This window comes from Phoca vitulina, unplaced genomic scaffold (genome assembly GCF_004348235.1).
Source record: "Phoca vitulina isolate PV1807 unplaced genomic scaffold, GSC_HSeal_1.0 scaffold1, whole genome shotgun sequence".
Taxonomy (NCBI): Eukaryota; Metazoa; Chordata; class Mammalia; order Carnivora; family Phocidae; genus Phoca; species Phoca vitulina.
This window is the reverse complement of record NW_022589704.1, coordinates 26,464,787-26,489,604: the sequence shown is the minus strand read 5'-3', so window position 1 is coordinate 26,489,604 and position 24,818 is coordinate 26,464,787. Positions and strand designations below refer to the sequence as shown.

At 41.4% G+C, this 24,818-nt stretch overlaps 1 protein-coding gene across 12 annotated transcripts in view; it reads left to right on the top strand.

Moving 5' to 3' along the window:
- Nucleotides 1-24,818, top strand: part of UNC80 (unc-80 homolog, NALCN channel complex subunit) — a 229,660-nt gene that overhangs the window by 171,117 nt on the left and 33,725 nt on the right. For all 12 annotated transcript variants that reach the window (XM_032403236.1, XM_032403279.1, XM_032403272.1 and 9 more), the window contains 9 exons: nt 2,184-2,364; nt 3,982-4,250; nt 5,917-6,051; nt 7,516-7,654; nt 8,806-8,902; nt 13,491-13,661; nt 16,719-16,811; nt 18,186-18,221; nt 18,581-18,799. In XM_032403236.1, coding sequence (XP_032259127.1) covers nt 2,184-2,364; nt 3,982-4,250; nt 5,917-6,051; nt 7,516-7,654; nt 8,806-8,902; nt 13,491-13,661; nt 16,719-16,811; nt 18,186-18,221; nt 18,581-18,799 — 1,340 coding nt within the window. The remainder of the gene's footprint in view (nt 1-2,183; nt 2,365-3,981; nt 4,251-5,916; nt 6,052-7,515; nt 7,655-8,805; nt 8,903-13,490; nt 13,662-16,718; nt 16,812-18,185; nt 18,222-18,580; nt 18,800-24,818) is intronic.

Here is a 24,818-nt window from a genome sequence, read left to right as displayed (position 1 = left end):
CTAGAAATCTTCGAATTTATTTACCTACTAGTTTCCAAGTATTCTTCTCACATTTTTGTAAAACAGGATTGGAAGTACACAAATGCAGCTCTTGGAAGGTTGCCACAGAGGTTTACACTGGTTGGGAAAAATAAAATAAAAGGGATCAATGTATTATGCCTGGGAAAAGCACTGAGCTAAGTTACAGAGACTTGGACCCAGTCCCAGCTCTGCCACTGATTGGTCACCTGACCTTAGGCATGTTACTAACTTCCCTTAAAACAGGAGACAGAATCAAGCAGTTGTACTTAAATTTATGATTGAAGAAAAGAATAAGGAAATTCACTATTTTGTATGCAAAATATAGCTATAGTCCACAATTCTTTTTTTTTTTTAAAGATTTTATTTATTTGTTTGAGAGAGAAAGAATGAGACAGAGAGATCATGAGAGGAGGGAGGGTCAGAGGGAGAAGCAGACTCCCCGCCGAGTAGGGAGTCTGATTCAGGACTTGATCCCAGGACTCCAGGACCATGACCTGAGCCGAAGGCAGTTGCCTAACCAACTGAGCCACCCAGGAGCCCTATAGTCCACAATTCTAATAATGATACCATTTTAATATGGTCTATGTGTTACATTCATTTATTTATTTTTATTTTGTATTTTTTAAGATTTTATTTATTAGAGAGAGAGAGAGAGAGAGTGCACTTGCATGTGCCCAAAGGGGAAGGATGGTGGCGGAGGGGGAGGGACAGAATCCCAAGCACACCCCACGCCAAGTGCACCCAACAGGGGACTTGATCCCACAACCCTGAGATCATAACGTGAGCCAAAACCAAGAATTGGACCTCAACTCACTGAGCCACCCAGGCACCCCCACATTCATTAATTTTTAATAAAATGTCTAAAGAATTTCAGGATAATTTATCATTTCAGTTTTTCTGCACATATCAAGAAGGTTAATTTGGCATCAAACTATTCAAAAACAACTTCATGGAATGAATGAGAATGGCATAGAATTAGACCACTTAAGTAATTAAAAGTATAGTTAGCATAAACTACCTGAATTGCAGTTGAAAGAGGAAAATAGTGCAAGTATTACAAAGTGTGTGGTCTTGGGTCTAAAGTATACATAACTGTAAGGTCTTAAGTGTATATAATTTCTGAAATAATTACCCCCAATTATCCCAGCCCCTGATTTTGGCAGCAAAAGAATTAAAACCATTATCAACAATAGCACTTCACTAGTGTGTTCTTTTTATGTCTAAGAACATGTTTTTAAAAATTGCATAAAATGGGGGCACCTGGGTGGCTCCGTCATTAAGCGTCTGCCTTCGGCTCAGGTCATGGTCCCAGAGTTCTGGGATTGAGCCCCTCATTGGGCTCCCTGCTCAGCTGGAAGCCTGCTTCTCCCTCTCCCACTCTCCCTGCTTGTGTTCCCTCTCTCTCTGTGTCTCTCTCTGTCAAATAAATAAATAAAATATTTTTTTAAAAATTGCATAAAATGGAGCTCTCGTTCTGTGTACACTCCAAGTTGGAATTTTAAGATTTCTTTCTGAGTTCTGCAGGGAGATAGTAGTATGCAAGCCTGTGGTTCTGGCCCTGGAGTTTCCTCAGCAGCTTCGGACTGCTTATGGACCTCCTCATCACACTCCCTGCGCACCCATCATCAACAGGAAAGGAACAAAGAGAAGGGACCAAGAGAATCCTGTCTGCGCCATCTAGGCCCATCAGCTTTTGTACCAAGATAGGTTCTTCCTGGATCCCATTTCAGTCCTTTTTTAAGAGAAAAGCCCAAAACAGCTTAAGGTATCTGTGGAAATGGTAGAGGCACTTGGAACTGACTGACTGGCTCCTGTTGGAAAAGGTCTTCCATATTATGATATCCAAACAAATGGGCTCTATTTCATATGGAACGATTCCTGACAATGCTTGCATTGTGCTCCTCCAGCCTGCAAACCCCTAAGAAACACTTCCTTCTGGGGAGCAGGCGGATACAGGAAGTGAGAGTCAATCAAGCATTGTTTGCTCCATCTATGTGGTAAAGAAAAAAAACCATTTCTCCCTCAATTCAACACCCACCCCCCCCTTGATTTTTTATCAGCCCTGTTTGCCATGAAAGATTTTACTTCAATGTCTTCACTCCTTTTAATCTCAGAGTTGCTAATTCTACGTTTCCTCTGCTCCTGCTTTTGTTTGCGGCTAGGTGTTCACTCGGAAGCTGGAGGAAGTCGGGCGGGTTTTGTTTCTCATCTCCCTGACGCAGAAGATCCCCACAGCCCACAAACAGTCCCATGTCTCCATGCTCCAGGAAGACCTCCTCCGACTACCCTCATTCCCCCGAAGTGCTATTGACGCTGAATTTTCACTCTTCAGTGATCCACAAGGTATCAAGAAAAAAAAAAAAAGCATTTCTTTTCTTGGGCTTCCTATGCCCTTGTTTGGTCCTTGGCTGGAGAGCATCTGAACCAGCAGACAGTTCTCTAAGGCAGTGCTTCTCAGCCCTCAGTGCATCAGAATCACCTGGAGGCCTTGATAAAACACAGATTGCTGGGCTCCACCCTCCCCAGGTTCTGACTCAGTGGCTCTGGCATAGAGCCCGGGAACTTGAATTTTAGCAAGTTCCCAAGGGATGTCGATGCTGCGATTCCAGGGAGCAAACTGAGACCACTGTTCTTAACTAATCATAGGCACGATTTTTTTGGTTTTTTTTTAATTTAAATTCAATTAATTAACATATAATGTATTATTGGTTTCAGAGGTAGAGGTCAGTGATTCATCAATCTTATATAATACTATGCTCATTACATCATGTGTCTGCCTTAATGTCCATCTCCCGGTTGTCCCATCCTCCCACCCCCCGCCCCCATAGCAAGCCTCAGGTTGTTTCCTATGATTAAGAGTCTCTTATGGTTTGTCTCCTTCTCTGGTTTCATCTTGTTTTATTTTTTCCTCTCTTCTCCTACAATCCTTGGTTTTGTTTCTTAAATTCCACATATCAGTGAGATAATATGATAATTGTCTTTCTCTGATTGACTTATTTCGCTTAGCATAATACCCTCTAGTTCCATCCACCACGTTGTTGCAAATGGAAAGATTTCATTTTTGATGGCTGAGTAGTATTCCACACACACACACACACACACACACACACACACACACACCCCACATATTCTTTTCCATAAGCAGTTGAAGGCAATAATATGGTATTGTTAGGGTAGGTAGTAGTAGGTATTGTTACTTGACTAAGTGAAGAACAGGTGTTCATATGAACTTCAGGAAACAAAACTCATCTACAGAAATCAGGACAGTGGTTGCCTCTGAGTTGGGGGGGATAGATCTCCTGGAAACTTTCTGAGGTAATGAAAATGGTCTATGTATTGATTGGTGCGTTGGTTACATGAGTGTGTATTTTTGTCAAAACTCACCAAACTCTCCATTTGAGATCCGTGTATGTTTGTTTTACTCTATCTGAATTAACACCTGAATGGAGAGGGAGATAGAGACAGAGAGACCAGAAAGAGGGTCGCTTCAAAGCCTTGCTGTGTGACTCAGTTATTAATTTGAGATATTTACAATTAGCCTCCCAATGTTCAATGTCTTCTTCACCCAGAAGTTCCAGAGCAAATAGTAGAAAGAGCTCTCGTCTGTCTGTCCAGGAATTCAAAGATCTAGAACCAGTCCCAGCCCTGCCATTTCCTTTCTGAAACAACTGATATTTTTCCCCAATGCCACAGCTTATTCAGTGCAACATGCTGCAAATGTCAGCCCTGTCTGGCCTCCAGAGTCGAATCAAGGAGGTGATGATGGAAGTCCGTTGAGAACCAGGGAGTGTGATACCAGCAGCAGCAATGTGTGCTGGAAGCATTTCCGCAGCACATCTTCCCGTCCCAGAGCGGAACAAATGGGAAACAGCAGTGCCCCCCCCCTGGTTTGATGGCCCTCCCACGCTGACAGGATTGGCGTGGGGCTAATTCTGTCTCTGCTGTTTTGTGTTTTCACAGCCGGCAAGGAGCTGTTTGGCCTCGACACTCTTCAGAAAAGCTTGTGGATCCAGCTCCTGGAGGAGATGTTCCTGGGCATGCCGAGCGAGTTTCCCTGGGGAGATGAAATCATGCTCTTCCTCAACGTCTTTAACGGGGCTCTGATCCTCCACCCGGAAGACAGCGCCCTGCTCAGGCAGTACGCCGCCACCGTCATCAACAGCGCTGTGCACTTCAACCACCTTTTCTCTCTCAGCGGCTACCAGTGGATTCTGCCCACCATGCTGCAGGTGCAGTGGCTCTAGCCTCCTCACCAGAAAACCAACTGCCCGTACGGCAGGTCAACAAGACCTGTACTACAACTTTTTAAGATGGAAGTTACCTGCTTTTGTGGCAGCAGAAGGCACCAAGTGAAATCTCCCCAGAATTTTCTGGAAGGTCACAATATCCCGTTCTGTCTCTCCTGAGGTCTCCCAGACCTGGGATAGGCTTTCCCCTTTCCTCTAACCACTCTTTGAGTGGTTCTCAAACTGGGGTCGCTGGACAAGCAGCATCAGCATCCCCTGGGAATTTGTTAGAAATACACATCCTTGGGCCCCACCCCAGACCTACTTAACCAGAAACTGTGGAGTCAGGGCCCGTTCATCTGGATTCTTACAAGACCCCCGGGTGGTTCTGATGCCCTAGAAGTTTGGGAATCACTGCTCTCTTTACTCAAACGTATGGCAAGTGTTCCGCTGATGTTTCTCCTGAGAGATTTTCTGATCTCTGTCTGAATCGAGATTTCCGTTGCTATTAAATTTGCTATGCTGAGATCGGAGGAGGTGAAGTCAGCAGGAACAATTTCCATGTACCCATGTCTAACGTGTATCTGGCTACGTTTAGGAGTAATGGATGAAGTTCAGACAGAGCCTAGGGGCTCATCCCAGTCCTCTACTTTTATGGAAGTTTTAATAAAAATTATAAAAGTAATACATGCTTGTGCAAAGTGGAGTTTGTTCAACCTACTGGGGCAAGAAATTTTCTTTAATATCAGGCCTCTCTTATTTTTAGATAGTTGGAACTTTCTCTATTTTTATAAACTTTTTTACTGATTTCCAAAAACAATAAATGCTCGTTATAAAATTCAGAAGATAAAGTTTAAAGAAGAAAACAAAGATCACCTATAATCCTCCTTCCTAGATAACCATTATTTATACTTCTTGAAAATCCTTACTCTCTATCCTACTTTTTTTTTTAAACAAAAGTTGGATCATACCACATGTTCAAGTTTGTTACCTACCTTTCTCACATCACACTAAGAATATCACGGGCTTTTTCTCATGTAGCTACGTTGAGTGCTAGAGCATCTTTCTAATAACTGCATAATATTCTGCTGTATGCATATACCATAATCTACTTAACCTACCCCAATTTATGAATAATTTCACTTGTTCAAAACTTTCCACTATTATAAGCAAAATCGCAGTAGGAATTCCTCTATATCCGTCTTTGTACCTTTGTCCAATTTGTTTCTTGAGGTAAATTCCTAGTGACACACTCCCTGGGAAAAAGTATATTCATGTTTATTACCAAATTTCTCACAAGAGAGATCATACTGTTTTATACTCCCATCTACCAGTTTATTAAATTAGCCACTTCTCTCCATGCTTCCCAGCGCTATGAGGTGTTTTTGTTTTGTTTTTGTAGAGAGAGAGACTGTGAGGGGCGGGAGAGGGGAGGGCGGGGCGGGGGTGGGGGAGAGGGAGAGAATCTTAAGCAGTCTCCACGCTCAGCAGAGTCTAACACGGGGCTCGATATTAGGACCCTGCAAGTATGACCTGAGCCCAAGTCAAGAGTCGGATACTTAACCGACTAAGCCACCCAGGCGCCCCTCCATTGCTATGAGTTTTAAAAGCAAACACAAGTTTGACAGGCTGCTAAGGCATGTTCTGAATATGTGGCACTTTTCCGCAGGTGTACTCCGATTATGAAAGCAATCCCCAGTTGCGCCAAGCCATCGAATTTGCCTGCCAACAGTTCTACATTCTACACCGGAAGCCATTTGTGCTCCAGCTGTTTGCTAGTGTGGCCCCTCTCCTGGAGTTTCCTGTAAGTAGACCAACCCGATGAGGAAAGCAAAGGCTCTTTTAGAGTCGGCTGTGGCAAGGGAGTTCACCACCGTCACCTGTGTCTTGGCAGAGACTCAAAGGCTGACAGAGGAGTAAGGAACTTTTATGGTGGAGAAAAGGGAAGGCTTCAGGGGTGCCCTGATCGGAGGCCGTTGGTACGGGGGAGCTGTAAGCCGGCTAACTAGAAGTGGGGCATCCGGTGTAATTGCTTAGGGGTACATATTTGGCTTTCTCTGATTGGTCTACTTGGAAGCAGGGACAAGGATCAGGGGAGCTGTCGGTTTTACAAGGCCTGGCCATTAGGGAACCAATGGTTAAAGGGGTTGTTGTTTGGTTTCCGCTAGAGCTAGTAGTCTGACTTCCTACTGACCTGACTTACAGCAGGCTGGTTCCTGGGCTAGTGACTGTGGACAATGGGTTGGTTTCCTGGGCGGGTTACCACAGGTTTTGGATCAGAGTTCTGTTTTTATACACGACCTGCTCATTTATATTGTCCATTTGTGTAGTCAGTGTCTCAGCTCTCTTTCTTCAACCAGGGGGATACGAATATCATAATTACTTCTCTTCATTTTTCTTCAACCCTCATCTCTGCCTGTAGGATATTAATAGACCCACTCCCCAGGTTTTTATACTCAATTAATAAAAAGGAAGAGTTCCTCATTCTCATTCCTTTCTATCACTCTCTAGCACTTACCCTGCTTTCTTTTTCTTTTTCTTCAGAACCCTTACACCATACTATATCACATGTCATACATTTGATTCACTAATATGTATCTCTACCATACCCCAAAATAGAATTTAAGCTCCATTAAAGCAAGACCTTCATCTGTTTCTCTGTTTGCATTTGGTTTGTTTTTATTTTGTTTGTATGTCTGTTTTGTTTTGTTTTTGTTTTGTCATAACGTCAGTGTACAGAATTCTACTTGGCACATAGTAGGAATTTAAGAGGGATTTGTTGTTTTAATGAATCAAGGCCATTTTAAATAGATTTGAGATGGCAAGCATCTCCATTTTGGAGTTATATTATCAAACAAGACCTGAAAAATGCCAAAAGTTGTTAAAATAAGCATCTGTTTCCCCAGACGTATTTGAAGTATTCTACTCCTACATTATGGAAAGTTCCTTCAGGAATGCTGAGTCCTTCCATCGCGGACCAGAGGAGACATTTACATGAATTGTTCTGGCAGTCTACATATTGCTGTATTTTTAGGAGTATGCACAAATACCTCTTTGTACCAGATTAGCATTTAATAGATCCCTTGAAAGTCAGGTGTTCCATTCCAAAATCATATAGCAGCATTGCTGGATGCAGGATTGTGGGAGCTGAATGCCAGATCGATGTAATTATTATCATTGGTGGTGTTTGTGAGATTTGAATTCCTGATCAAACCACATTACTGCTGAGGTGAGAATCAATAAACTAAAATAGCCTTTCTTCATACAGGATGCTGCCAATAACGGGCCCAGCAAAGGTGTGTCAGCTCAGTGCTTGTTTGACCTGTTGCAGTCCCTGGAGGGGGAGACCACTGACATGTTAGACATCTTAGAGCTGGTCAAAGCTGAGAAGCCTCTTAAGTCATTAGGTAAAAACAAAAGTTGCCCTGACCTTCTTTTTCCCTTTGTAATTTTTTTAAAAAAATAATTCTATATTAAATATTTTAACCTAAATCAAAACAGAAAAAAAAAAAAACGAAAAAGTGGTATACATTGAATGAGGACATTTCCTATCTCCTGTTTTTCTTAAATTTCTTAAAAATCCTAGGATTGCCTGGTTGGCTTAGTTGGTTAAGTGTCCAACTCTTGGTTTCAGCTCAAGTCGTGATCTCAGGGTCCTGGGATCAAGCCCTGCAGCAGGCTCTGTGCTCAGAGCAGTCTGCTTGTCCCTCTCCCTCCCCCTCTGCTACACCCCCTACTCCTGCATGTGTGCATGCTCTCTCTCTCTCTCTCTCTCCCCCCCTCCCTCCCTCTCTCTCTCTCTCAAATAAATAAGATGTTTAAAAAAAAATTTTTTTTTAATTTATTGAAAATCCTAGGGGCGCCTGGGTGGCTCAGTCATTAAGCATCTGCCTTTGGCTCAGGTCATGATCTCAGTGTCCTGGGATCGAACCCCGCATCGGGCTCCCTGCTCCGTGGGAAGGCTGCTTCTCCCTCTCCAACTCCCCCTGCTTATGTTCCCTCTCTCACTGTGTCTCTCTCTGTCAAATAAACAAATAAAATCTTTTAAAAAATTAAATAAAATAATTTTTTTTAAAAAAAAGAAAATCCTAAAGAGTAAGGAATTCCCTCCCATGAAAATTGTATTAAACTGGTGCTTCATTCTACACTACTCTAGTACCACAGTGTTCAGAAAATTAGGTTTTCCTGGGCAATTCTAGGTCAGTAACTCTCTAAAATGGTCTTTTATGATCATGAAATGTGTAGAACTAGAGGGAATTCAAAGATAAAGTCTCATGTCTTAGACATCTGCGTGCCCTTGGGTATCTTTTAGTAGGTCAGATTTTTTTCCCAAACTACCCCCTGAAAAGCACTTTTATTTTTCATCTGATTATTCAAAAGGAGGAAACAGAATTTTCAGTCCCTTTAGATGAAGAAATTAATCGTGTTCACAGTTTAGAAATAAAGTCTGATGAAGAAATGGCTATCAAGTATAACTGGAGTGTTAAGAGTGATAATGTCTCCTTTATCCCTGGCAGACTCCACTCTGATTTTGTGCCTTGACCTTCTGTCCCTTCAGATTTCTGCTATGGAAACGAAGACCTGACATTCTCTATAAGTGAGGCCATTAAGCTCTGCGTGACTGTGGTAGCCTATGCTCCCGAATCATTCAGAAGGTAATGCAGCCCTTTATTCTAGGCCTTGTGATCAGTAAATGTGGCTAAGGAAATAAAAGTGAATGAGTACAAAGGTTATGTGGGCTCATATCATCCTGTAATATTCTGGCAAGGATGTTCTCAATAACTAACTACATTTAGGAAACGTATCATAGCACAGATTCTGGAAAATACAGTAAATCTTCATTAATGTAAAACACCCTAAAATTTGGAATTTGTGTGGCAGCTAAGATGTTTCATCTTGTTTAGAAAATACTGTCCTGACATGTAACACAAATGAATAGTAAACAAAATTGCAGAGCAGACATTTAAACTATCGAAGAGAATGCTTTTCAAGGAGCACTAAGAACTCCTGGTACACATAGAGCAAGAATAGAAATCTTGCCTGTCATTTTGCCAAGTGTAAGGAATGAGAAGGATTCACATGGAAAGTGTCCTCCCAATTCCAGGACGTTGGTGCTAGTCTGATTTTTGTACTGATATGCGAAATGAAAATCAATCTCATCTTGCTATTAAAAGAAAACTTTTAAAGACAGAGACAGTAATTCAGATGAATCAGGGATAGCCCCCTGTTATGCAGTTATAGATCCTTAAAAATAATAGAGTTACATTCCTTTAAATGCTCCCTGAGGCTGGCTTAATCAACCCTCTGGCCCTCCTCCCCAATTATATCAATATTAGGCAATCTCTCCCCTCTTGACTTCTCAATCTACTTTGATCTTTTCTTGTAATGTCTAGTTCATTAACAAAATCCCAATTTATGTGCTATCGTATTTTTGGTATAAGGATCAAGCTTGAAACTGGACCGCCCTGAAAACCCACAGTGTGGAGGAAAGAAATCCTGTTCTGTTGGCAAGCTCTTGCAGGAAGAAGTAAAGAGTGGAGTTGATTTTGTCAGTGTATCTTTATCAGTTTGCCTCTCAGATTAGTCTTTCCCTCTCCCCTACAACAGAACGAGTAAAGGGACAAAGAGGGACCAGGATTCATATTAATTGAACTCTCTCTACATGAAGAATGAGTAAGAAATATCCATCCCCCCCCCCCACCAAGATTCCCAGCTTTTTTGTGTTAATCAGCTGGGATTAATATCATGCCAGTGGTCAACCAGAAGTGTGGCTATGTCCCTTGAGAGAGCAAATCTACAGTCTATAGCAATGGTCCTTCCCCACTTTCCTTGGGCTCGTCCTATAATATCAAGGCTCCATAAAAGGCTCAACAATGGATTGAAACCCTGCGTTAACTCCAAGCCCATTCTATTTCTGGGTGTAAAAATACTCCCTATCCTATTTTCTATTCCAGGTGTGTCTGAGTACATTGTTAGTAGGGTGTCTCAGAGGATCTGCAGTGAGATGAAGTGATAACATCAAGACACTGCACTAATAAAATGCATAAAGGTTCTCTAATGTTAAAATGTCAGTGACATAGAAAACCCCCAGATTTAACTAAAAATTTTTCCCATTATCAGATTTCTGGTAAGACATGGAATCCTCTCTCAAGTTAAAATCCATGAGATGCCTGGGTGGCTCAGTAGGTTAAGCATCTGCCTTTGGCTCAGGTCATGGTCCCAGGGCCCTGGGATGGAGCCCCGCAACAGGTTCCTTGCTCAGCGGGGAGCCTGCTTCTCCCTCAGCCTGTTGCTCCCCCTGCTTGTGCGCTCTCTCTCTCTCAAATAAATAAATAAATAAAATCTTTAAAAAACAAACAAAAATCCAAACACACTGAAATCAAAAGGAATTAGAGTTCACAATCAAATTCTCTAGTCATTGTGGGTTAAAGGCCAAAGTCCAATATTGTTAAATTAAGTTAAATTAAAATTAAAGAAAGAATTATCCTCCCTAGTCCCTATTCTGTTCTATTTAAGCCAGAGGGGTTCTTAAATTTCTGGGTAGGATCAGGGTCTCTTAAGCAGCTGTTCCCCAGGATCTCTCCCAAGGAACAAGTACAATTCTTATAACTCTTCAACACTGGTAACACCAAGTCCCTATTGTACTTAAATTTTTTAAGTAAATGTATTTTATTTAAATGTAACATTTACACAAAAAGGTTTTTAAAAATCGTAATTTTATAGTTGTACCAACGTTCATAAAGTTAGCTCATCTACACAAGTACTACTCAAATAGAAAAATCAGATGAGCCACTACCCTAAATCATCTTTGCCTGTTTCTGAACTCTATTCAGGTGAAATAATATAGTAAGTACTTTTTAATGTCCTACTTTTGTTATTCAATGTTATTTCATGAACTTCATCCACATCATTGTAAGTCACCACAGTTTGTTCTTCATTCATCTGTAATATTTAATGTATTTGCCACAATCAATTTCTCGTAGACAGACTTTTGTGTTATATCTAATTTGAAGCTATTACAAATAATGCTGCAGTGAAGGTTTTTGTACGCATCTTTGTGAGCTCATATGTGTGTATTTCTGTAGGTAGAAATGCTGTGCTAGGTCATGGAATAGGTGTGTGTTTTCCTTTAGTAGATACTACTGGTTTTCCAAAGTGCAAAGTGCCTACTGAAGTCTTCTACCCATTTTTAAATAAGATTATCAGTATTTATTTTATTTGATATGTAGAATTTGTCTAAAGTGTCTGATGTAAGGACTTTTAGCTTATATGGACTGGGGTGCTGGTAAACGTTTAATAACCAGCTCTCTGGCGGAGAAGAGTCCCTGTTGCAAAGCATTGCTGATTTGCCAATATCTAGCTGTGGCTGAGTACAAGATACCAGCATGACGTCATTGAACATGGGGTTGGAAACAGATGCATACCTAGACTGTCTTGACCTGTTAAGTGTCCACTCCAGCACACCACTGGTTATACGCATTTCAAATAACATCTCTTACTCTGTGACTTATAATTTTACTCACCTAATATTATCTTTTAATGAAACAGAATTCTTTATTTTAATGTAGTCCAATGTATCACTATTTAGTGCTTTCTGTGTTCCTTTAAGAAATCTTGGCTAACCTGGGGCGCCTGGGTGGCTCAGTTGTTAAGTGTCTGCCTTTCGCTCAGGTCCTGGTCCCAGGGTCCTGGGATCGAGCCCTGCATTGGGCTCCATGCCCAGTGGGAAGCCTGCTTCTCCCTCTCCCACTCCCCCTGCTTGTGTTTCTGCTCTCGCTATGTCTCTCTCTCAGTGTCAAATAAATAAAATCTTAAAAAAAAAAAAAAAAGAAATCTTGGCTAACCCAAGCTTATGAATATATCCCCTTATATTATCTGCCAAATGCTTTATTGTTTTTACCCTCATATTCAGATAGATAATCCATCTGAAATTAAATTTTGGTATGGTGTAAAGTAAGGGTCAAGATTTCTTTTTCCCATACAGATGCTAATAGACAATAGAACAAGTACCATTTAAGGAAAAGACTAGCATTTCCCATTGCACTGCAATGTCATCCTTGTTACAAATCAAGTACCTGCGGATTTGTTTCAGACTCCTTATCTTGTTCCACATGTCTGTCTGTCTCTCCTTGTGTTGTGGGGTTGTGGAGTGTAACAGCCAGGAAAGAATTTTTTTTTTTTCCCGAGAAAGAATTCTTGAGATGTTGTATGGTGCAACTTAGTAAGTTTATTTAAGTAGCACGGGGACAGGACGTATGGGCAGAAAGAGCTGTACTTTTTGCTATATGAAGCTGGTGGTTATACTCTTCATGCGTGGGAAGGGAGTGTTAGATCATAAATGTCTTCTTTGAACATCTCATAAAACTACTTTTGCAAGATTTCTCTGGTACTTCTCATTCAGTTCGATATTAACTATTGCTGAGATACATAGGCAGTCATGAGACCTTTTAAGAATGTAGCAACCAGCATGTATTTGATCCCTATCGGACCTAGGCAGGCTATAGGTCAGCCTTCTGGGCTAAAGGTGAACATCTTTCTGCTTCTATCCCTCATCACTTGCACCAATATTATGCTGTCTTAATTACTGTAGCTTTATAAGTCTGACTGGTATTTGTTCTGACTTTTACCTTCAAAGTTTCTATGTAGTTACGTTTAACATGTGGCTCTTATTAAAATGTCGTTGAGATTTTTTTATTATTCACTCCAGTAAGCAGCCATTTTCAGACCTGCATCACGGAAGCTGTTTCCACGGACTCTTTTCTCGAAAATTGCCTAACCTTTAAGAAGCCGGCCTCCCAGGGAAGGGTTTTATCTTGTCTAAAATTTGTGTCAGCTGAAAAATCACTCTTAGCACATCCCTGGGTGGCAGCTTTATTGGTCATTGTGGTGCCTGTTTCTCTAGATGGAGCGCACAGCCCCACCGGTCCTCATTCCACAGTTCTCCCCACCAGCTGTATCTATGCCCCTTTTCCCCTCCCCACTAGGCCGTATTTCCCCGAAAGGCAAGCGGAAGTTCCTCACCTCTTCCTGGGTGCTCAATTAATTAGTGAATTAGTTAATTAATGGGTGTCGGTCAATCTTTCCAGCAGCTTTACTTACTCTTGACTTGGGTTGGGTGGGAAGGGGGCCCGGAAAATCGGTCCTCATTCTCGAGGCTGTTCATTCCTCCGTGCTCCCAAATATGACACCGCCAACCAAAGCAGGATGTAAAATGTGACTTGGTTTCCTTTCTGTTGATTAAAGTCTTCAGATGCTGATGGTCTTGGAAGCTCTAGTCCCCTGTTACCTACAAAAGCTAAAGAGGCAGACGTCCCAAGTGGAGACCGTGCCTGCGGCCCGGGAGGAGATCGCTGCCACAGCTGCTCTTGCAACATCCCTGCAGGCCCTTCTGTACAGCGTAGAGGTCCTCACCAGGTAATCCCGCCCCAGACATAGTCACTCCTCACGGGCTATGTGTCTACCAAAAAGAGGAAGAAAAAACATGGCGCCCCCAAATCCCTAAAACCCGGTCTTCATTGACACACCCCTGCCCAAACTCAGCCCTTTGTGGCTTAAAATTGCAAACATCCCCTAGGTTGTTTGGATAAATAGTGCTAAGCACTCTGAAGAATTAACAGTAATAACAGTGATAATAATACCATGAACACATCTGCATGTAGCTTGCTGAGCGTCCCTGGCAGTTTTAACCCAGTGGTGAACGAATCTTTTGTAAAAGGGCCAACGTAGTGAATATGAAAACGTGCTCCATATTTTTATTAGCTTTTATGTTATTTTATGAGACGTGAAATGTCTGTAATTCCAACTAAGCTGTCTTTTATTATTTTACTGTTTGTAAAGAGTTGTGGCTTTTTTACTGTAATTTCAGAAACTACATAACAAACGTAAATGACAGAGTTTTATTCTAATGCTAGAATTCACAGATTCTCTGTGGGGCGAGGCTCCATGGTGCTGGGACATGGGCTTGGGGATTTGGGAATGGAAAGGTACACTGACACCAGAGTTCAGCCCTAAACAAAGTAGCAAGAAGTTAGCCCTGTCGCAAAGGTCTTGGATGCAGAAGCAGAAGGCATTGAGAGGCCGGATGGGGATGGAGGGGACGGCGGGCAGACAGAGTGAGAGGAGCGGGAAGAAGTGGAGGCAGGAAGCTATGCAGATGATTGGCTTTCTTTCTCTGTTCCCACCTAAAATTAGCTAGAAGGAGTTATTGTTCCCCGGAGCAGAGGTGGGGAAGCCTTCTTCCTGGGTTGTATCTCTGCTCCTCCATCCCATTTGGCCACATCCTTAGCCGAAATTCTGTCTGTGATCTACTCCCACCAAAAGGCACCAAATTCTCCAGCCCCATCTTGCCCTGTCAATGAGAACTAGCTGAAATCCCTTCATCCGGGAAGGACTTCTCTAGCATGTACCAGCAAGTGAGAGAGGGAGGGAGACTGTGATTCATCAAGTCAATGTATGTTTAGTTTCTAATCATGGGCTACATTGCCAACCTAGGCAAGCAGAGTGTAGCCCAAAAGCCTTTGGTAGACTGCCGGTGTTGAAGGGCCCATATGCACCTGGCTGAGGACATGGGAAGTAGTGGACCAGGGAGCCATCCAAATTGCCTCTTCCAACAGGACCCAGTCCCAAAGCTTTGATGTTGGTTTCATGAAAGTCCTAGGAGGAAGAACATCCTAAGGAGAAATATCATTTACACTCTTCCTTCTGTGCCTCTCTGGTTATACCACTAGTCCCTTCCTGCGGTTAGAGGAGAGAAGAGCAATCAATTTTTCCCAAGGGCTGCTTTTGTTATTTCTCCTCATATTATGCAATCTCAGTGCTTTCCTCCTTTCTATTCTCTTTTATCAGGATGGGTCAATTAACTTATCCAAACCTGACTCACCCAAAATTCCACCAAGAGTGGAATGGATGGAGCACTGACATTTAAAATTCTGTGGCTCTAAATATTCCAGTGCATTTAATATTCTCTTGGCAGGGGGGAGAAATAGCCTCATGGGTCAGCTGGTGATTATTCACAATAAAGTTGGCTTTGCTGTTTTTACAAGAAGATAAGAAGAACCCCATTTCACTTCCATACTCCTAATTTCTTTACTCAGAGTTACTTCAGAGTTACACACAAACTCAGTTACACACAAATAAGTATATTACAATTGTGTTAATGTTAGTTTTCTATTGTCATGTAATGTATTAGCACAAATTCAGAGGCATAAAACCAAACATTTGTTATCTCATATTTCCATAGGCCAGAAGTCTGGGCAGGCTCAGCTGGTTTCTCTGCTCAGGGTCTTATAGGGCCAAAATTCAGATGGCAGTCAAGCTGGGCTCTTATCTGAAGGCTCTAGGGAAAAAAAGCACTTCCAAGGTCATTTAGGTCTTTGGCAAAATCCAGCACCATGCAGCTTTAGGTCTGAGGTTCCCTTTCCTTTCTGTCAGCCAGGGGCCACTCTCCACTTTAGAGGGTATCTGCCTTTCTTCGCACGTGTCTCCTTCTGTCTTCCAGCCAACAATGGCACCCTGAATCCTTCTCATGCTTCAAATCTCTCTGTTCCTAGCAAGGGAAAACTGTGCTTTTTTAAAGGGCTGTACCCAGATAATTTCCCTCTGGCAGTTTAACAGTTCATAATCACCGGGGGAATATCAGGGGCAGTGCAGTGTCCTGGGGCCATCTTTAAATTCTGCCTTCCCCAACAATGGCACAGGAAGAGAAGGTCTAGTGTGATTGTTAAAGCTTACTTTCCAGCCACACCCAGCGTACAGAAAATGAGCGTCGTAAAAACAAGCCCAAAAGAGTTCATACAAGCACTTGCCCTGGAAAGCTGCATCATCCTTTCCGTTGCTTTCAGAGGCTGACAGAGAGGCAAAGATTACCTGGGATTTAAAGTAAACCCTGCACATATAAAATGAGATGATTCAAATAGATTTCTGAGCATCTACATTACTGACTTATAATAGATACTAATTTACTCACTTCTCTGGGTAGTCTTAGGTATAATTTTGCCTAGAAGGATCCTTTTCATTCTTTGATAGTTTTTCAGAAAAATAAGGTGGTTGATTACAACATAGGTGGCCACCACGGTATGTATACCTTTTACTTATTGTCTAGAATGGTTAACTTCCTAGTAACCTATCAAATTGAAAAATGAGCTCTTAACTCTCACTGAATCATATGGACTTAGAAGTCTGAGTTCATAAATGTCTGGTTTGAAGTGTCATCGTTTATCACTCAGAACTAAGAAGTAGAAGAACTTAAATCATGGTATGCTGATAGACCCCCCGGGAATCAACGTTCCCTTTAAAGTGCCTCTCAGAACAGAGACGGCAAGAGTGTGACAGAAAAGCCCAACTCAACAGTCTCTTTTTAAGACTCTGTGAGTAATTTAAAACTTATGCGAGCTTCCGTAACTTGAGGACTTGGTAAATGTTTCCACTTCTGTTGCTGTTGTTCTGTTGTGGCGGTTCCTGTCCCTGTTGCAGGCCCATGACAGCCCCGCAGATGAGCAGGTGTGACCAAGGTCACAAGGGAACCACCACAGCCAATCACACCATGTCGTCCGGGGTGAACACCAGGTAATTCACGGGCATTATTCTTCTGTGGTCTCTCAGTGTCATACAACCTGAATCTCAGCAGTTGGGAATGAAAGGAATCTTGAAAATAGTCAATATTGAGTGTGAAACGCTCCGAGGAAAAGAAAGGAAGGTGAGAGTTTAGGGTTACAGGGCTTCTTTTGACACCATCAGAGAGAAATCCAACCCACCTTCATAAATTGGCGTTTGTGTCGGTTTGTTTGCATGAACACGCAAGATGTTCTCTGCCGCCTGGGTGGTCTTTGAACTATTGCAGTGCTGTTTCATTCGCCTCCAAGAAAAAAGCAAAGGAAACAATAATAATCAGGAGGTGGTTTCTCATTCCCGGGGCAGTTATACGGGGTCAACTTTCTTTCATCTGGGCAGATTTTCCACAGGCATTTCATCCAAATTTTGACTTAGGTCCTTAAATGATGCTCTCATGGTCCTTGACTTACTCGCCCCTCCCCCCTCCTGTTTTGGGGTAACTCAGACACTGGCTATACTAGTAATACTTACATTGCTTCCTTCTGTGTTAACCTCTAAATACCCAAACACACACACATACAAAAGTTTAATTAGCTTCTTCCTCCAAGGAAGGTTTAAGAGAGGACAAACCCCAAATCAGTTAGAGAAAAAGTTCTTTTCCCAGGATGGAGTAGTTAGTTAGTAGGGAGATCTTAAGGAGAAACTTCATAATTTTCCATTCTCTCTGAAGCACAGTTTTAAGAATGTATCATTCTTTATATAAAGTTAATTCCCTGCTCCTCATTTATATTACAAGTAAAACAAATACCAAACCCAACTGTAAGTTAACTGATGTGATGGTTAGCTCATGCCTCAATTTCTCATATTAAGAAAAAATAAATATATTGTAAATGATATCCAGGGGCTAGATTCAACTACTAGGTGAAAGGTACACAGAAAAAGAGAGTTGCTAAAGTCCTATTATTGATCAGTCATAAAGCAACAAGTCTCCAGAACTGAAAGGAAGTCTGCCATATTTCTTCCTCTGATCCCCAGAAACAGAGCACATGGTATTAAAACGGTAACTTAGATTCACTTTACTTTCAAAGTTTTTCAGAAGTCTCCTCATTTGGCTACATTCCATGACTTTGTAAGTTTTTATAATATGTATTTCTACAAATTGTATACCAATGGGACGGCTTTCATAGCAGCTATGATTGCAACATGTGTGTGTGGTAGCCAAGTGAAAGATAAAGATTTTATATTTTAGGATTAGTCTATGTGCATTTGTGAGCTTATCAAAATGTGTAGCTTCAAGGGCTTTTCATAAGAAACAGTCCTTAAGAAGCCCCGCCGTAGGGCCCCTGTACTTGCTCTCGTCGTTATGCAGACTGTTCTTCTGATTCCCAGGTACCAGGAACAAGGCGCCAAACTACACTTTATCAGGTACAGAGAGACAAGCCCTGATTTCGTACTAATGCTGACGTCTTGTAATGATTGCCTTTCGAGCCGGGTTATGGTTCCATTAGATTTCATTTAATTAATGCATGACATACTGTTTCTGGGTAAATCCTCAGGAAGTGGCTCATATAAAGCCATTTGCAATTTGGGATACCAATCTCTTCTAGGGTGGTACACTTTCTTTACCCTTCAGATGGGGTTCTCCTCATGAACGTATATGATACATAATATAAGGAATTGTACATTTTCTGTCAGTGTGATGCTCTCCTCTCTCACATACACACACACACACACACACACACACACCTTTTCAGACCCCCAGTTAACCTTTTATAATTCCCCAGGGAAAATCTTCACTTACTGGAGGAAGGGCAAGGCCTTCCCAGAGAGGAACTGGATGAACGAATTGCTCGGGAGGAGTTCAGAAGACCTCGGGAGTCCCTGCTGAATATTTGTACCGAATTTTACAAGCACTGTGGGCCAAGGCTGAAGATCTTGCAAAACCTGGCTGGGGAGCCGCGGGTTACCGCCCTGGAGTTGCTGGATGTGAAGTCACACATGAGGTCTTGTCCCTGCTTTTCCTGCTTCTGAGTGTGAATGCAGCTTGGGACGTGTGTTTGGGGGTGTGGGTGCCGGGGAAGGGGGTCTCTCAGGATAAGAGCTTGGGTACTCAGAATGATTTGTTTCTTGTGGCTTTGGATGGATTTCATATAGGACATCCAGGAAAATATATATTAAGTCTATCAAAAAGGATCTCAGGGTAGACAGGGGGAGTGTACTCTCAAAGACAGAAAGGCATAGTTCATATATTTGCTCCTCAATAAAAGAGAGTAAAAGGGAAATTTCATCACCTAAATTCTTAGAAAGGTAGCCTTCATCCAAGCACTATTTACTGCCCAGAATCTAACTTTTCACAAGAACCCAGTGTTTCCTCTCTATCAGTTTACAAGAAAAAAAATTCACTACTGTTTTCTGCCCAAAGACTTGCTCTGTTCCTACACTACCTGGGGACTCAGTAATGAGCCCTGCAGGGAAGTGAGCTAGTTTTAACTCTGAGCCATGCTTTGCTTGGGTCCTTTTTACACACATTGTGCATGATAGCCTTCCAATGTTTCAAACAAAAAGTGTCCTGCTGGAAATTCTGATCTGGATGAGGCCAGTCATCGTTTAAAAATTCTTACTGTTGTTGTGCCAGGGAGAGGCTCTAGAATTGCAGGTCTGTGCCCTCATATTTCCTTCTTCCTATGGTGATGTCATATGTCACTTGTCGCAAATCATGAAGTCTGTGTCTGTATTCTCAGATTCTTAAAAGAAACATGATTCCAGATCTTCTGTTCAGATTTGTAACAATTTGTAAAAGGTCCTAAAATTTCCTTGAAAGGAAAATTCCATGGGTAACAAAATATTCACTCTAAAAGTTTAGTATACTTATAAAGCTAAAGGGAGAGTTAGGTTCTAGCCATTCAGGAATAATACTGCTATTTGGCAAAACATGCTGGTTCCCTGATTGCTGTCAACTTTTTTCTTAAAATTATCCCTTGAAAATTTTAGAAATTACTAAGTGAGCAAAAATGAGAGTCCATAAATGTAGAGAGAAGATGGACTCTTTTTCCTCCAGGCTAATTTCACATTCTCTGAGTTGTTGGCACACACCCATGCTCCCACCGTACAGAAATGGGGAAAAGCTTATTTCACATGGAGAATTTCAGCACCTACACTGGGAAAGGGGAGGAAAGTTTGGAATATTAAGAGCCTGTTGCCATAGCAACCAAGTGCTCCATTCAGTCAGTCCATCTCTCCTCCTTTCCCACTGATGATGGCTAATAGAACCAAGTAATCCTGTGAACAGAGCAACATCACCTTCCTCGAATCAGAGTATCACTACTACCAACCGCCATTTTGTGGGACTGAAGGGACAAGATTCCTAAAAGACGGATGAGAGAGAGAGAGAGAAGATCAGGATCATGGGTTAGAAACTGTCCTACAATTTGATCATTTATAACTACACTTCTTAAGGCATCTGGAGGAAGGGGAGAGTGTTAGTTAGAGAGGTCTGGAGCTCTCTCTAGAGGCCAAACCCTGTTAAAAGTGAAATGAGCTGGAGTTCAAATGACTTACATCAGTGCCCTGGCACTGAGTTAATAGAGTTCAACAGATACTAATGCTAATGAGTATGATCCAAATACTATGCTGGACACTGGGAATGTAAAATAGAGTCCTGGTCCTCCCCATGACCACAGTCTAGCACAAGCAGCACACATAAAAAAGTAACTACAATGCATTATTGCAAGTACTATATATCATATGTATATATCTATGTATTTATCGTTTTACAAAATACTTGGGGCAACTTAGAAAATTAAACAAAGGGAGGCATCTGGGTGGCTCAGTTGGTTAAGCGTCCGACGCTTGATTTTGGCTCTGGTCATGATCTCAGAGTTGTGAGATGGAGCCCCACGTCAGGCTCTGTGCTCAGCAGAGAGTCTGCTTCTCTCCCTCTCCTTCTGCCCCTCCCCACACACTCTCTCTCTCAAATAAATAAAATCTTTAAAAAAAAGAAAATTAAGGGGCGCCTGGGTGGCTCAGTTGGTTAAGCGACTGCCTTCGGCTCAGGTCATGATCCTGGAGTCCCTGGATCGAGTCCCGCATCGGGCTCCCTGCTCGGCAGGGAGCCTGCTTCTCCCTCTGACCCTCCCCCCTCTCATGTGCTCTCTCTCTCATTCTCTCTGTCTCAAATAAATAAATAAAATCTTTTAAAAAAAAAAGAAAATTAAACAAAAGGGTAGAATATACAAATCAGAGAGTCAGAACAAAGTGGAGAATTAGCGAGGAAATAATTATGTTTATGATACTATTAACACAGGAAATCTATATGATTTGATCAGATTAGATGCTATTCATGACCGTAAATTTGATTTTGAGCTTCCAAGTTGTCAAAGCAATGAGGAGGAAATGACCAATTACAAAATCATAGTGTCGATAAGAGAAAAACAACTAGTTGTTCGATAAAAAAGGGCTTTTTTAAAATACAGAGAATAAGAAATGTCTCCTGGTTGGCATTTGTTAAAAGGAAAGAGTGGTGTGATGAACAACGCCCCCATGTAGATAAAGTGTTAGTTTCACATGGCTGGAAGCCTGTCAGTACTGAAAGTTGGCATAACATCATAATGCAATTCATCAAAAGCAACCTATCTGAAGCCAAGATAATGTCATTCAAAAGCACAATTACTTCATTGCCTATTGGAGGATAGGCAGAATTTTTACTGCCAGGAAATAGACTAAATGACCTCTATTAATGCAATTTCTCACAACAAGCTTTTGATTAAAAAAATAAAAGGACCTGTCATGATCTCTGGCCAGAGATATTCTATGTTGCTAAGTAAGGATAGACCCATATACTTTGACCTTGCACCAATCAAAAGGTATAATTTAGATTTTTTTCTTATAAGTTAAATATACATTTGGATATATGTAAAAGCCAGAACTGTGGGCACATAGGTCATGTTTAAAGTCATAAGAATGGATAGTATCATTCAAGGAGAGAAGGTTGATAAAAACAGGAATGGCATGGTAGAAGAGATAGAGGAGATATTTACATGAAGTCTTTGATTCAAGCCAGAGAACCCACAGGCAGTGCAAGAGGCGATCTGTACTCCTGCGTTAGCAAAATATATGTTTCGGGTTTTTTTGGTTTTTTGTTTTTTTGGGTTTTTTTGACTGCAAGGATCTCTGATTAGATAGTCTCTGCCCTAAGGGAATTTAATGCTTCATTTGCCCAAACCAGAGCTGCCAGAGCAGCAGTATGTATATATATATAGCAGGATAATGAGATCCGCAAGTCCAACTCTCTCTCTCTCTTCTCCCTCCCACTCTCCCTTTGTCCCTCTCTCTCCATCTCTCTCCCTCTCTTCAAGTCTCCCTCTCAATGGGAAAATCTCTTGTGTTCTCACTGGGAAACGACCATAGGAATATGTTTTTACCAAGAGATTATCCACGTGCTAGTACAACAAAGACTATATTAAAGGAAATGTTTGTGTTACACTCAATGCAAATTCATTTTTAGCACCAGCAGGGATAAGAGAAATTCAGGCAGTAATGCATAAAATGACTCAAATTTAGTTCTAAATATTGTTTTTTATGCTTAAAATAGACAGATTGATCCTTTCTCAAGCATTTCTCAATGTTGTCTGTAAAATAATAAGGGAAAAGAAATATGTGCATATAGATATGCTCTTATCTGTCATACAAACAACCTAAAAAGTAAAGAATTTTCTGCATGGCACATTTGCAAGAAAGAGATAAACAGAAGAATGCACAGGCTGTTTAAAATGATTTAAGACATGCACATTCACACACAATTTCCAGAAGGACACTGTGAATGCTCAGTCTGGAGAGAAGACAATAACTATTTCTTGGTAATGAAGGGTTGCTATGGAGAAGATGACTTGAATTCATGCTTCCAGACTAAGCCGAGGTGGACGAAACTGAGGGAGTTGGGGAACCGACTATGAGGAGAGCTTCTTAGAGTGTAGACCTCCAAGGATGGTGAGGGTGGTGAGAGCAGCCTTACGCAGTGGTGAATTCTCCATCTGGAGCGCCAGTAACATGAAGTTATTGGAGAGCAATCCACGTGTTAGAGAGACAGTGGCTTGGCTGTCCAGAGTGCCTGTCAGAATCACCTAGGAGCTCTTACACTATAAGTCCTTTCAAGCATCTGTCCTGTCTCTTCTGGAGTAATCAAAGAGAAATTTTTCCTTATTAAAACGCTATAGATAATACATGAGAAAAGGAATGACACAATATTGCTAGTGTGCTACTTCTAATGAATTAATGGATCTGTGCGGTGATCACTAGTGACCGCTAACATCATAAAGAGTGACAAGCAGGAATCATGTGTCACCTGTGAAATACGCTTGCCAGAAAAATCAAAACCTAACCTAATCTAACCCCTAGTCTAACTACCAATTGAATTAAATATGGAAACAATGGGATAGATTAAATGATAGCAAGGAGATTCAATCAGCAAAATCTAGAGTGTGGAAAATGCTACTTGACAAACAGTCAATTTCCTCAAGAAATAAATTATAAGAACATTTTTTAAAAAAGCAGCAGAGGGAAAGCCTACAAATTAGAAGAGACTTAAGAGAAATATCAACCAACTGAAATTTATGAGGCTTATATTATTCTGATTTGTTTAAAGAAAAGTTTATTTAAGAATTAGGAAATAAGGTGGGAATTTTGAAAACTGACTGGTTGTCTTTCTTTTTATAGGAATTATTTTTAACTTGTCAGCTGTCATAATTGTATTGTGGTTAATTTTTTTAAGTCCTTAATCTTAGAGACACATACTGAAGTATATGTACTGATAAAATGATTTGATGCTTGGGATTTACTTCAAAGGAGTTCAGGGTAGTGGAGGGGGGAGTGATTGAGGGTATAAATGAAACCGGAGTGGCTATGAGTTGAACATTATTCAATCTGGGTGATGGTTACATGAGGGGTGCATTATATACTTGCCTCTCTACCTTTGTGTATATATATATATATATATATGTTCAAATTTTTCAAAATTAAGGTAAAATATATGCAGATTTCTGGGCCCAATCCTTGGAAATTCGTATTCATTAAATCTTGGGTGGGGCCTGAGAAATGATATCTTTTATTTCTACCCTAAGCTGATTTTTTTAAAGTAAGAGGATCCAGTCAGAGGTTCAACATATGGAACCCCACTGCCTCAGGGCTATTAAGATCTCTTTCAACCTTAAGATTGAGGATTATACCTTCTGGGCTTTTCCAAGGCAAATTTGCTTCAAAAAAAAGTAGAAAATCTTGGGGCACCTGGCTGGCTCAGTCAGTGGCACGTACAACTCTTGATCTCAGGGTTGTAAGTTCAAGCCCCATGTTGGGTATAGAGATTACTTTAAAATAAAGTCTTTAAAAAAAAAAAGGAAAGAAAAAATAGAAAAGCCTATTTCCTAATTTTTTTTTAAAGATTTTATTTATTTATTTGAGAGAGAGCATGAGATAGAGAGAGCATGAGAGGGGGGAGGGTCAGAGGGAGAAACAGACCCCCTGCTGAGCAGGGAGCCCGATGCGGGACTGGATCCCGGAACTTGAGGATCATGACCTGAGCCGAAGGCAGTCGCCCAACCAACTGAGCCACCCAGGCGCCCCTAGAAAAGCCTATTTCTGATGTCCCTTTATCTGAGATATCCTCTTCTCCTTAAGTAACCATTCTGAAAACCCTCAATGTACGGATGCCTCCTGAGAGCACCATGCACAAGTGTACTGCTAGGCAACATCAGGCCTCTCTATTCCCCTTTCTTATCAGAATCTCCCTGTCCTGCATTCTACTTCCGTAGGATACTTTGGATGCCTGACTAGACATATGCTGATTTGAGCCAAAGATTCAAATAATTAGTGAGAGTGGCTTAATTACCCTTCTTAAATTTGTTTTCAAAGGAATTTCCAGTACCTTAAAGAATATCGACATTTCAGCCACTGTGATAAGAATCTTGGGTATATTTTTTAGAATATGGGATTTTTATGAGAGAATATGGACTCTGAGAGACAAACGGGGTT